This window comes from Pinus tabuliformis, chromosome 8, assembly GCF_031772625.1.
Source record: "Pinus tabuliformis cultivar Carrire ecotype Pingquan chromosome 8, CPIR1, whole genome shotgun sequence".
Lineage (NCBI taxonomy): Eukaryota > Viridiplantae > Streptophyta > Pinopsida > Pinales > Pinaceae > Pinus > Pinus tabuliformis.
In genome coordinates, this window is record NC_142294.1 from 737,200,543 (window position 1) to 737,214,988 (window position 14,446).

General features: G+C 39.4%; 1 protein-coding gene across 2 annotated transcripts in view; it reads left to right on the forward strand.

Annotated features, from left to right (window-relative positions):
* Positions 1 to 12,373: 12,373 nt before the first annotated feature.
* The window catches only part of LOC149237689 (uncharacterized), a 304,355-nt gene continuing 302,282 nt past the window's right edge, over positions 12,374 to 14,446 (forward strand). Inside the window, exons 1-2 of one of the 2 annotated variants that reach the window (XM_089372750.1) lie at positions 12,374 to 12,543; positions 12,654 to 12,892. Coding sequence is in view for 1 of the 2 variants with exons in the window: in XM_089372749.1 (XP_089228875.1) it covers positions 12,640 to 12,892 (253 nt within the window). In the remaining variant the exon portion in view is untranslated. The other variant, XM_089372749.1, reaches the window with a different exon arrangement.

Below are 14,446 nucleotides of genomic sequence, written 5' to 3' on the forward strand. Positions count from 1 at the left end.
TTGATTGCGACGACCAAAAGTTGTGAACTCAGAAGTGACAAAACCCTATTCTCCATAGCACTAGAGCTCCTAACTCATAAGGTAGTTTTTATTAAAGCCTTCAAAAAAAAAACTAAGTACAACTTCTAAGGAGCAGATAAGGAAAAAACGGTCTCAAAGGGAAAGTACTCAAGCCCTTCGCAATAAGCACTCAAACAAGTCCCCTCTATAAGCTTGTGGCAACAAGAAGTCCAGATGAAAAGTCATTGATGATTCTGCCTTCTATAGTCCCACATCCAAACCTTTCACTTGGTCATTTGATCTTTATGTGAAAGAATTGTTAAATGCAAAACAAAGGTTGGAGGTTTTAGAAGCTAAAGAGTAGGAAAAAGATCATAAAATTCATATAATAACAACTAAGAACAAGGCTTTAGCAGAAAGCAATAAACTTTTGAAAGAACAAGTGGCATTTCTACAGGAAGCTCTCTTGATAGGGAAGACAGAATGGCAACGCATGAAGGTGGATGTACAAAACATAAAGAAATTTGTAGTGGAAAGTACAGAGATGGTGAATGTGAAATCATCCTAGGATAAAGGGAAAATGATTGCCCAAATAGACAACCATGAAGAGAAAGCAAGAGAAGAAAGGAAAGGAGGTTCCACCGAAGTTTCCAAAACTTGGGCTCAAGTTATTAGCAATTATGATAATAAGGAAGGAGAAACAAACATTCGGGTTGACAACATGCAAGATAGAGAAGGAAAGGAAATACAAAATAGAGCAACAAACATAATTATTAAAGGGGTGAAAGACTATGGGAAAAATGAATGTACTTTTGACCTTGTAAGAGACTAATTGAAAGACAAGTTGCTATGGCAAGGAAAAATATGCCAAGCATGGAGGGTGGGTAATTTTAACAATGAGAGAGCGAGGCCCATAAAAATCATCATGCCTAGCTTGTGTGATAAATATATCATTCTAAGCAAGAGGCATCTCTTGAGGGGTTCTCACTTTTTTCTAAAAGAAGATTTAACTGTAAGACAACAAGAGGAAAGGAGGGAGGAAATGTTAAAGTTTAGGGCAACAAGAGATGAAGGAAAGAGAGCATGGATTTATAAAGGTAAAGTTGTGATATCATGATTTGGACCTCCTTCCAAAACAGAGTAGCAAGATGGTAATAAAGAAGAGGCAACAAACTCTTCAACAGGAAATCAGGAAGCAAGGTCAGTATGGGAAAGCAAGGACAAAGACTCAAATGTGATTCTTGCATGTCAAAATAAATGGCAATCAAGTCATATCCAGGTTTCCTTAAGATTAGTTTGTTGGAACTGTAGAGGTTACCCATGGAGATGAGGACCTGGGTTAAGGCCTATTGCGGAAGATAGAGACATAATTTGCCTCATAGAAACACATGAGCATGAAGGGTGCAAGACACCTCTGTTTGAAGGATACTGGAAGATGGCAGTGTGGAACAAGGCAGCAGGGAATGGAAAAGGGCACGGGGGTATCATGGTTTTAGTGAGAGAGAAAGAAGGTCGTCTCATTCAATTAGAAAAATAAAACTCAAATAAACAAATCATTTGGTTTAAAATACCAGAAAATGGAAACCACATCAGAATTCCAACATGTTATTTTGCATCGCAAGTTTCAAAAATCTACAAAGGTAGATAACTTGACCACAAAGATCCATTTGCAGCCTTAAAAGTAGATATTGCAACATATTCTCAGCTAGGTGAAGTCCTTATAGTGGGTGATTTCAATGCTAGGACTGTAAGTGAGCAAGCTAGCATTCTTTGCTGTAAAGAAGACCACGACTCTATTTGGCTTATAGAAGAGGGTAATCATCAGTGTGAGAGAATTTTAGAGGACGAGGGCTACAATCTCTTTGGTGAACAATTGCTTACTCTATGTGGGACCTTTGATTTAGTCATTTGTAATGGATTGACTAGATGGGCAAATTCTGGTAATTTTACTTGTAATACTTATAATGGAGCAAGTGTAGTAGATTATGTAATTTGCTCGCATGGTTTGTGTAAGAAAATGGAGGAATTTTTTATTGGAGATCAATGTTGGGACTTAAAATCATATCACAAGCTAATTTATTTAAGTTTCTCTTCGACTGGAAAAAAAACCATTAGAGTCAAAAATTCAGCATGTCCAACAAAATCTCCCAAAGGGAAGAATTCTTGTGACTCCAAAAAATTGTAATACCTTCAAAATGACTCTAGAGAGGCTCTTCGAGAAGGAGAAAATCACAATTCACAACCTTCATAGTCATGAATTAACACATTTAATTCAACGCGCACTTACAGAGTGCAAAAGAGAAAAAATTAAGAAGTCTGAAACAAATTGCTTTCCAGTTAATGCTTGGTTTGACGAGGAATTCAAAAAGGCAAGGAGAATGTGGAAAGAGTCAAACAAGTATAACATAAAGCTCAAAGCTTAAAAGAAGTTATTAAGCAAGAACAAGGCTGATTTCATGGTTTCAAGGAGGGAAGAACCAATCTTCCTTGGGAAAAATAATCCCAAATTATTTTTTAAGGAGCTCCAACCGAGAAAGATACAAACCAAGAATAGTATTACAACTTCTAAATGGTTTGACTATGCAAGACAACTTTATGAGCAGGATCCCAAGGTTGAACCTCCCCCCTTTGTCAACACTGATACTGAACTCTTCACAGTGCAAGAGGTAGAGATGGGTATCAAGAAGTTGGGTGTTGTAAAAGCAAAAGACTTAGCTGAACTCCAAGCAGAATATCTGAAGTGGGGCTAAAAAATTCTTGCACCTCACATTACAAAATTTTTCAACAACATCATATAATAGGGTCTCCCCACAGATTGGACAACTAGTCTGGCAATACCTCTTTTCAAGAGCGGTGATGTCAATAATCCCTCCAATTATAGGACCATCATGATAAACCCTTAGTTTGCAAAGCTATTTGGAAGCATGCTAGAAAATAAAATTAGCAAGTGGGCAAAAGAAGAGATAAGCATGCTAAAGGGCAAGCATGTTTTAGACCTAAACATTCCATAGTTGAACATTGTATAACTTTAAGGCACATAATTTAAAAATTTTGGGAGAAAAAGGAAGAAGTCTTTTGTTGCTTTGTTGATTTCATAAAAGTGTTTGACATGGTTCCTAGGGATAAGCTTTGGCATAGAATGGAGGAACTTGGGGTTCCTAAACATTTGAGAGCAGTTGTGCATAGACTATATGAAGAGGTGAAAGTCAAAATTAGAAGTTCAACAAACATTTATGAAAGTTTTAGAAGTGACATCGGGGTCAAGCAAGGTTGCCCATTGTCTCCTACCCTTTTTGGTTTATATATCAACAAGCTTGAGGAGTGGTTAAATTCACAAGTGGGTGATGGTATTTATTTGCGCAAGTTTGTTATAAGACTTCTTTTGTATGCATATGACCTTGTTCTTATTGCTAAACCAACTCTTGGTTTGCAAGAGCACTTACTATCCGTTGAGCATTTTGTTAGAAGTGTGGGGATGCAAGTCAATATCAGAAAAACGAAAGTAGTGGTTTTCTCTAAAAAAAGAAAACATAACCAACATAAGTTCTACTTTGAAGGCAACATTTTGGAAGAAGTTGCAGATTACAAATACCTCGGAATTGACTTCAACAAAAATCACGCTGGGATGGTTGTAGAAACAAAAGAACTTTGGGGGGTTGGAAAGCAATTTATGCTTTTCAAAATAGGTGTAGAGAAGCAGAGTTATGGGACTGGAAAACCAATCAAACTCTTTTTGGGCTTCTAGTGATTCCGATGATTCTCTATGGTTGTGAACTATGGGCCAGCAGTACATTTGACATGCAATGGAAACAAATTGAGAAAATTCAAAAGCGTTTGATTACAAACAAATTCAAGATTAAAAGTGTAGTTCCTTGTGATATCTTGTTAAGTGAAATAGGGGTTGCTCCTATTGAAGCAATTGCTATGGTGCAAGTCATAAGGTATTTAAAAAAATTGAGCAAATGGAAGAGGGTAGATGGCCTAAGGTTGTCTTTCATGACATATTGTGCAATAGAAAAAAGACTTGGATGCATCATAACAAATGGTTTAGTAAATGGGGTATTTGCTTGAACACGTGTCCCATAAACAACAAAGAGATAAACGCTTTTGTTGTGGATAAGTTCCACAAGCATACTTAGGATAAGGAGCTAGGAAGAAATAAAAAGTACTATATTGAAGTGTTTAATCCCACTCATAATCATCAACCAAAAGCATACATAGAGGCCAATAGCTCTTGGAGAGACAAAATTCGTATTGCTCAGTTAAGGAATAATTCTCATCAACTCCGTTGTGAAACAGGGCGCTGGAAAATGCCAAAATAAGTGTGGCAAGAAAGAGTATGCATTTTTTGTTCTTTCAGAAAAGTGGAAACATAAAAGAATTTCATTTTAGAATGTGAGGCCTTCAAAGACAACATGGAAAGTTATGCAGATATGCTGACAACTAGCTCTTGGAATAATTTATTTAGTGAGGGGTTTGTCGAGAAGTTGGGAGCATTTATTGTGAGGCTTCAAAGAAAAAGGGTTGAATACATCAAGCAGATGAAGAAGCAATCTGTTCCATAGACTATCTTTAGCCTCGTGGACGCTAAAATAATTTTCTTTCTTTCTTTCTTTTATATCTCAAAATTTTGTGTATATCTTCAAATTATTAATCCTGAATACAAAACCGTGACAAATACATATATTGTACACCCATTCTTTGACGTAAATAACCATTCACACCCACTGCTATGTTAAATTAATGTAAGATTGATTAAAAATATCTTAGTAAACAATTTTTTAAAAACAAAATATTTACTCTCACCTTTCCATTCATAAATTTAAATACAATTTTTTAAGACTTTTACTAAGTCTACGAAGACATACATACTCTACCCCCTCTGGTTTACATACTCTCTCACTATGATCTCTAACGAGGAAACAAATGTTTTTAACCATTAAGCCCACTCAAACTGTGTAAGATACATTACAATATCTCTTCCATGTAGCACAATATATAATTAATAAAATAAAAACAATATATAACAAGGACTACATAGTAGCTAGTACGTGCCGCTTAGTTTAAATATAACTCAATTAAAATAAAAAACAATAAACAATAAACACAAAAATAAAACAATTAATAAAATATTGTATTGTTGGATGTGATGAAAAATTAAGAAATATGATTAACTAATATTGTTTATATTAATATATATACACTTCAATTTTTTTCCTCTTAGAAAAATCGTAATTTTCTATTATAAATGGAAAATTACATGCTGTAAATACCAATGGCATAAGCTGTATGCATGGCCATAGCCATCAAAATATATAGTTATGTACATAATTACCCACTAAGGGTATGCCTTCAGGTTCTGCAAATATTTATACAAAATATCAAAATGTTTTCTTTGCAAAATTTCTTATATATATCTGTATCATAAAAAAACTATGAAATTAGGGCCTGTCGGCGCTCTACTAAATCTAGTCAATGTAGGGCCTGTGATAAAACTAGAAAATCTCTGCCTCCCTCTGTTCTTGAATCAACCATTGATTTGCTGCCTCCTTAGAAAGTTGATCCGCAATCTAGTTGCGCTCCCTGTAAATGTGAAGATAAGAAATTTGTTCAAATTGAGATTTCAATTGCAATGCATCATACAAAATGTTTACGAGGGAATTCACATGACATGCAGATGTGTAATTGAACCAACTAATGATGATTTTAGAGTCTCCAAAGATCTGAATATGTCTACAGTTTTGTGCCAATGCAAAGTATAATAAGTGTCGAAGCGAGATGAGCTCAGTAAAATTGTTTGTGCCAGCACCCAACCCCATGCGGATTCAGAAAGAATGGTTGTCTGATAAATGGAGAAGAATACCCCCCCCCCCCAACACACCCCTGGTCTTGGGCAGATCCGTCGAAGTATGCCCAGGGATGGTCATGGTTGATAGCTTCAGGAGTTATAGTGCAAGTTGATAGCTTCATGAGTTATAGTGCGAGTAGGAGGGGGTTAATCATCATCTGGTATTTCATTGAAATTATTGATGATCTGAGTGATTACCAAAGGCCACCGAATTTGCAAATTGTTGAAGATGATGTTGTTCCGACTTAACCAAGTATGCCAGCATATAATCAGGGGGAGATTACGATTCTTCATGTTGGGGGAAGCTGTCCACCAGTTGTTCCATGCCTCCTTGATGTTGCGCCCATCCCAATGCTGTGTTATGACCAAGGAGGAGAGGACTTGCTCCCAAATGTGTTGTAAGGTTGTGCAGAACAGGAAGAGATGATCATTCGATTCCTCGTCCTGTTGACAAATGACACACCAAGTCGAACCAAAGTGTGATCTCTTCATCAAGTTGATACCTGTAGGAGTTTTATTCATGATGATATTCCACATAAAGAGTCGAGTACGTGGGGGAGCCTTGAGTTTCCAAAGTGCTCTCCACCACCCCTCCAGTACAGGGGGCTTATGCGCAGCATGAATAATGGGATATCCTACCTTGGGAGAGTATACTCTGTGTGCTGTAGGAGCCCATATGAGATCATCATCGCCATTAGTTATGTGGACATGTGATTCAGATAAAGCATTAATGTAGTTCCCCCAATCTTGTATCCACTGATCTGGAATGCCTAGTGCAGCTGCAGATTTCCAAGCTTGTAGGAAAATAGTAGTGTTATGTTGATCTACTATTTGTGCAATCGTGGATATGCCCCTGTCATTTAGGAATACAATAAGGTCCAGTGGAAGTCGATATAAGTTGCCACAACCTATCCATGGATCAGATCCAATGCGGATTGTTGTTCCATTGTTAATTCACCAGGTGAGGCCATTCCTGATGGTGGGGAGAGTTTGTAATACAACCCTCCAGATGACAAAGATACCATGTTTGTTCCAAGCTGGAAGGTGAATCCAATCCATGAGGTTTTGGGGCCAAATGTACTTATTGATAACCACATCAGTCCACAGACTTCTGGATTTTAGGAGAAGCCATCCCAATTTGGCAGCCAATGCATGTGCAAATGCAGGAAGATATTTGAGGCCCCATCCTCCCAATTTCTTGTGCAATACAATATGACTCCATATCACCCAAGTGAATGGATTCCCCTCCTTGTGTCCATTCCATAAAAATTTGCAACATATTTTTTGTATTCTCAAAAGTATACCTTGAGGAATCCAAGCAAGGGACATTTAGTAAACCAGAGTGGCTTCCAATACTGATTTGATAAGAACCAACCTCCCAGCTCTGGATAATAATTGGTGGTTCCAATTAAGCAACCTTTTTTCCACCTTAGTCACCAGCCAGGTCCAGTCAGCTATTTTGTATCCATGGGATTTTATGCGAAACCCCAAATATTTAAGTCCATCATCCAATTGAAGACTTTGGAAGGGAAACTTCTGATAAGCATGTCTGGATTCCTGAGGAGAGCAAGCCGAGAAGGTGATGGTAGACTTTGGCCTATTGATTTCCATCCCAGTGGCTGTACTGAAAAGTTGCATGATGTCATAGAAAGTATTGAAGTCTCGGATGCCACCGCTAAGGAAGATAAGCACATCATCAATGAATAGAAGATGGGATATAATACATTGATCAATGATCTTAAGCCCCTATAGTCGCCCAACTCTTCTTTCATGTAGGATCAACCTGCTTAGGCCTTCCATGACAAGCAGGAAAAGTAATGGGGAGAGTGGGCAACCTTGTCTGAGGCCCCTCTCAGCATGGAAGAAGTTGGAGGCAGATCCATTTATAAGTACACTAAAGGAGACAGTGGAAATGCAACACATAATCCATCAGATGAATGAGATGGGGAATCCAAGGTGTGTGAGAAGCATTCTAAGATAGAGCCAGCTGACTTGATCAAAAGCCTTTGATAGGTCGATTTTGAGAATGGCTCCTTTAAGATGCTTCAATTTGATAGAATGGAGTGCTTCCTGTGCCATGCCAATGGCCTCATGGATCTGTCGATTGTGGAGGAAAGCAAATTGTTCAGATGAGATGTTGGCCGAGAGAATAGGCTTGATACAGTTAGTAATGATTTTAGCTATAATTTTGTATAAGCAGTTGCAAAGGGATATGGGTTGGAAATCATTAAAGGATTAGGGGGAGTCCACCTTAGGGATGAGGGCAATGAAGGTGAAATTGATGAACTCATACATGTGCCCTGTAATCCTGCATTCCTCTACAACCTTGAGTAGGTCCATGCCTAAAGTCTCAAAAAAGGCTAGATAGAATTCTACAGACCATCCATCAGGGCCTGGACTTTTATCCTTCTTGAACCATTTCAGGGTACTCTCCAATTCCCCCATAGATATAGGTTTAGTGAGGTCTTCAGATATGTCAGGGTCAACATACCAAGGGAAAGACCAGCAATGCGAATGATTTCTGCAAGCGAAGTCCCAGGTGGAGCCTTGAAGAGCTGCTGAAAATGTGAATTTCCCAAATGTGCCAGCTGATGGAACGTCTGAGCATATTGTCCATGATCAGTAGGAATTTTCCAAATAGTGTTACAAGCCCACCTTCCTTTGGCATAATTGTGGAAGAATTTAGTATTGTCATCCCCTGCCTTCAGCCAGATGGCTCTGCTTCTAAGTCTCCAAGTCTCCTCTCATTCCTGTAGAATCTTGGACCTCTGGGCCTCCAGCTCAGTGAGGGTAGCTTTAGCTTCAACTGAGGTGAATCCCCGACCTTGGTCATCCATAAGATTTGCAAGCTGGTTCTCAATTGAACAAAGTATCATATCGTCTCTGGATCATTTAGATTTGGCCCATTGAATGGAGAGACTTTTAAGTTCAATGAGGTTTTGACAAAAACCTTCTGCCAGGTTCCGCCCTTGGGAAGGAGGGTGATCTCTCCAAAAATCGATGACCATTTTGTGATATTCAGGGTCCTATAACCAGGTCGAGTTGAACTTGAAAGGTGCTCTGGGCTTTTGGAATGGACCAACTAATTCCAAATAGATGGGGGAGTGATTAGAGATACCCCCAGATCCTACCCATTGGTGAAAATTAGTGAGGGTACCAAGCAAGTCCTCTTTGATGAGAAAGCGATCCAATCTCCTACCCAAAGCAACATCACCAATTCTCCTATTATGCCATGTCGGTTGCTTTTTGTTCATGGGGATGTCAATCAAATGATGTTGTTCTAGGAGGTGTTCCATATAATCCGATAATGGATCCAGCTGTGCATGATGTCCCCAAGATTCCTCATGACCAATAGTGAAATTGAGATCTCCACCCATAATTAGATTATTAGAATTCATCAGGGATAGTTGCAAGAGGTGGTTCCAAAACTCCACCCTGTTGTGATATGGTGCGTAGACATTGATGATACGGAAGTTCCTGCCCATCTCCGAGGAAAAGATATCCATTCCCAGGAATCCAACCCCCCCCAAACAGAAATAGGATTGATGGATCAAGTATTAATGCCCAGTGCAATACCCCCGGATCGTCCATTGACATCTAGGGCATGAAAGCACCAACCAGGCTTCATAGAGTGAAGAGTTTGGGCAACCTGCTCTACCTTCCCAAGGGTTTCTTGTAAAAAAATAATGTCGAATGGCTCTGAATCCAGGAGCCTCTTGAGGGCTAGTTTTTTAGCAGGGCTAGCCAACCCTCTGCAGTTGAAGGACAACCACTTCATGGATGATCTCGATTAAGGGTGTTCTTTGCTCTAAGAACCCTATCAATAGTGGCTTGTCTGCCCAGGGCCACATCTACCCCAACAAGAAGGATAGCTCTTGAAATCTTGGAAGGGCACCCTCGAGTGGGTTTGGTCTCAATAGGAAGGGAAGAGAGACCTATGCCAAATGGTTAAGGAGGGATGGATACCCAGGAGCAGAGGTTATATGGATGAGAAAGTTGAGAAGAGGTGGAGGGCTCAGGTGAAGTGATGGAGGCAGCTCCAGTAACAGAGGGTGGGGTAGTGGAGAAAATAGAAGAAGGAAGATCGAGTAGGCATGTGAGAGGGGAAGTGGACATGCAAGCAATGGATGCATATGCAACATGTATTTGCTGTGCAGTGCATGTAAAAGAAACAAAGGAACAAAGAGGAGGAAGAGTACCTGTGGAGAGAGTAGCCGTCGCAGCAGTCCAAGATCTCGTCATGGGTAGGGATGTAGTTTGCGGAGAGGTAGTACTAGTTGGCAGAGAAGTGTCCCCATCCATAGCCATCGGACTGGTAGCACGAGGAGGTTGTTCTTCCACTAGGGGATCTTCAGATTGTGGATGCTTAGTGCCTTTAGCCGATGATGAAGTCACTGACGAAACGAGGGGGCATTCCTTATACAAGTGCCCAACCTTGTGACACCTTCTGCACTTGAAGGGGACCCCTTCATAGTCTAGGGTTTGTTTGCGGGTGAAATGCTTCCAGTGCAGAGTGATCTTTTCCTCCAAGCCTTCTTTGGTGTCCAGGTGAACTAGTATGTGGGCCATAGATTTGTTGCTTGAAGAAGAGTATGACTTATCATGGTCCAAATAGGTACCTAGTGCATTGCCAATGCGAATAAAGATATCCTCCGACCAAAAGTGCAAAGGCAACCCAAGTAGACAGACCCAAATCAGTCTAGCACCCAACTGCTCCCGTTCTAGATCGAAGAGGGGGCTCCATCATTTGAGAAGCACTGGGGCCATTTCAATATGCCAATAGCGGGAGAGTATCCAATCTGTGTATTCTTCCTGGTGGAAACTGAGGGTGAACCAACCTCACGTCAGAATGGTGATCGACGAAAGTTCCTTGAGTAAATTGCCCAAATCTCTAAGGTCCAGAGGCAAAGCCGCTTTGCCGAATATGTTCTTCCCCTCACATGCCCCACCAGAACCCTATTTGCGGTGTCCACCACTTCGCCCATAGTGACACCTTCCCCAAAACTGAGATTGATGTCTTTGCTCGTAGCCTTGACACACTTACTCTTCTTGGCCTTACTAGTCCGTGGAGTTGTCGGATGGTCCCGGAAGGGGTCCCAATTGCCTTGTGAGTCCACCTGTGGAGAAAGGGAGGAGTTCCGAGGGTTAACTGCCAGAATGTTAAAGCTGCCAGAGGGAATAGGAAACCTCCCCTGAAAACAGGTAGGGTTAGGGTTGCTGTCCGGAGTGGAGTGATGGATAGAGGAAATCCCAAATTGTGAAAACCCTAAAGAAATGGGAATTTCGGACGATGAGGGGCGAAGGGATGCCTCAGGTGAAATAAAATCGAAAGTAGGGGAGGGTGCAATGCATGCGGCTAGAAGGTTGAGCGTAGCAGGAGAGAGTGGAGAGAAGTCAAGCCTTGGTGAAGCAATGGGGGGAGTAGAAACCGACAGGTAGGGCATGGAAGGTCCTAGAGGCGCAATGACAGGCGACAGGCGGGCCTGTTCGCAGGGGAGACAACATGCATAGAGGACCAGAACCCGACACAGCATGAGGGAGCGTCCAAATCGGCTCGTAGGGATTTGGGTCGGTGGAATAATCGACAACATCTAACTCCATTCCGACAGCTGTAGACATAATCGGGGACACTGGTAACGGTCGGAGAAAGGGTAGGGCAACAACCCGCAAGCCGTCACTATGAGCTCCACACTGCAGGAAGATGGTGATAGCAACGATGGCGACAACAATGCATTGGACCACCTGCTAACCTAGACCCTGAGGTATTTCAGAGCGAAGCACCATCCTTCTAGGGTTTACCATATACCTATCTCTTGTTCATTGTTTATGCACTTTAATATATATGTTTGTGTTTTATTTTTTATTAATATATATATATATATATATATATATAAATTTTTTTTATAATTGAATTTATTAAAATATGTTTTTAATATAATAATAAGTCACTTTAAATTGAAAATAGAAAAAATATTATAAGTCATAAAAATTGAAATAATAAAAATAAAATAAAATAAGAAAGTTAAATAAAAATGAAATAAAATAAAAATGAAAAATTAGTAACTAACATTTATTCAACAACCTATAATAAGGCCTCAACCAATCACCTTTAAATAATAATAAAAGAAAACAAAAATTGAATTCCTAATGTTAAACTATGGATAGGCAGCATAAATTTTTGGTCAACGACAAACTAATATACAGTGAAAGACAAAACTGAATGCTTAATACCATGGTGCTAATTAAAAAGAGTCTTTTAGATAAAAATCACATTAAAAAAAATTAATATTTTAATAATGATTATTAAGATGAAATAATATTCATATAACAACTAATATAATAACTAATTTAAAAATAATAATATTATAATTTATAATAATAATTAGATAAAATAATAAAATTTAACTCCTACCCATAAATATTTAACACTGAAATTTTTATCCTTAAAAACTCTCCATTGAAGAGGCCAAGCTGATCACATATGATTTATAAATAAATGATATTTTATCAACGAGAGCATAAATGAAAAATGAAAAACCCTCCAAAGTTCAAACTGCAAATAATTTTCCTGACCCTTTCGTATCGCCCGCTTGATCGCCCTGAAGCCCACATAGAAAACCAATGCTCTCCTTGGGAAATAATTTTTCCATTTTATTCCCTTTGTTTTCCTGAGGGACAACTCTTCACCGTCTTTGGTGCGTCATTTTCATTTTTCAGTATCAATTGATTGCTTCCTGTAACAATTCTCTAAAACTATTTTCTACTTTTGTCCGAAGAGACCAATTAATTTCATGCAATGCAACAGTCTTTGCAGAAATTCCAATTTCGAGCTTAAATTCTGCTGCGGGTATTTATCGCGTTGGTTTCGGAGAATGGATGTTTTTTCTCGATTGAATATATTTCGAGGAAGCGCGCATTCTTCCCTCTCTTCTTTATTTTGTCGCTGGATGAGCACTTCAAGCGTTGTGGAGGAACATGTTCCCGTGCTCATTGTGGGAGCAGGACCTGTGGGTCTCGTTCTTTCTATTCTGCTCACCAAATTAGGTAACTCATCTGCTTTTATGATCTCCAGACAGTATGGTTTCGCTGGGCTGTGGATTCCAGTTAAGTTTGGATATCCAGTTGTTTTCCAAGTTGTTTTTTGGCTCCACTGAAAATTACATAGCAAAACCGACAATTCACTTGGAATCCCATATTTGAGTATCTGTCTAAGAAAATGACGAGAGGCGTGTTATAGCTCTTTCAAACTATATCTTCTTACTCATAGTACCTCTAATATACTGTTTGACTGAGACTTCATTAAAAGAAACCTATGAATGAGAGAGTCTAAATGTAAAAAACAGATTCACTAACACTGATTGCTGGTTTTAAACTTGTAAGTCCTAAAACAGGAAAATACTAATGGTAGTAACCCATAGCAGATAACTGCATGTCTTATATTGGGATGTGTCCATCTGAGAGAGAGGGACCTTTTCTACAGCATCGGAGACCTAAGCTAAGATGTGGTGTAATTATCTTTCACCTCCTAGTTTCCTTCACAATTTTTTTTTTCAATCCTCTAAGAAGAAAAGCAGGACAGGGAAACTTCCAGGCACTCCTCTGCATTTTCGTGGATAGTGCTCAGTGCTAATTAAGATGCATGACGCAGTAGGGAGATTGAGTGGATAGGCATGCAACAGAGGCCGCCAGCCTGGCAGATCTACCGACACTTCTTGCATAAAGATCGAAGCACTCAACCACTTAAGCTAGCCCACCATACTATTGCTTCTTCTGAGTTATTCTTGAACTTCCAACATTCACAGATCATGATCCTTGTCCATTACGCCATGCTGGTGAGACAGTCTGCCAGTGTAGTGGCAGCTCTTATGTGTCTGTTGATTACATTCGCATTGGCACTTCCTTGGCGAATCCAGTCACCTTTGTTCTGTAGGAACAATGAACGTTTGCTGATTTTACCTTGAAAGGTGTCAATGACTAAAGTATCCTTCTACCTCAATATTATACCAGCCTAGGTTGATGCAGATTTTATTTCCTTTGGATAGAACCTCAACATCTGTGTTGGCATCCCATCAATTCATGTTGTATAATATACCCAAAGTACAGAGGATCCGAAGTGCTTAACGAACTGTCAGTTAAAGGAAAGATGTAGTATCTAGCTCTATTCTAACTTTCAACACATTCTCATATGTCAAATACTCATTTTGGACAAGAACCAAGAAGAATGCATTTTATTTCATTAAAATTATCTACCCTTTTAATGAGTTGTTTCTTGCATTACGCATGAAGTCCTTTCCGTTTCTAACTATTAACTAACCAACCACCACCAACATCCTTGAAATATGTAGTGAGTAATGAAGTGGTTTCAATGTTCATGTTTTACTAATTAGAGATATACACATCCAAACCATTCATCCTAGTCAAATAATATGTATGTGCTCTCTAGCAGTGAATTACTCCCGACATTCATCCAACTCCTAAAGAGAAGGTGGCCTCCCAACTATCTTTAGATCTGAGCTGTAATGTGACTTTGGTCGAGGGTGTTACATTTCAAACCATGGTAGACAGATTCTGCACTCTGAAAAATAGCCTAAACACTGT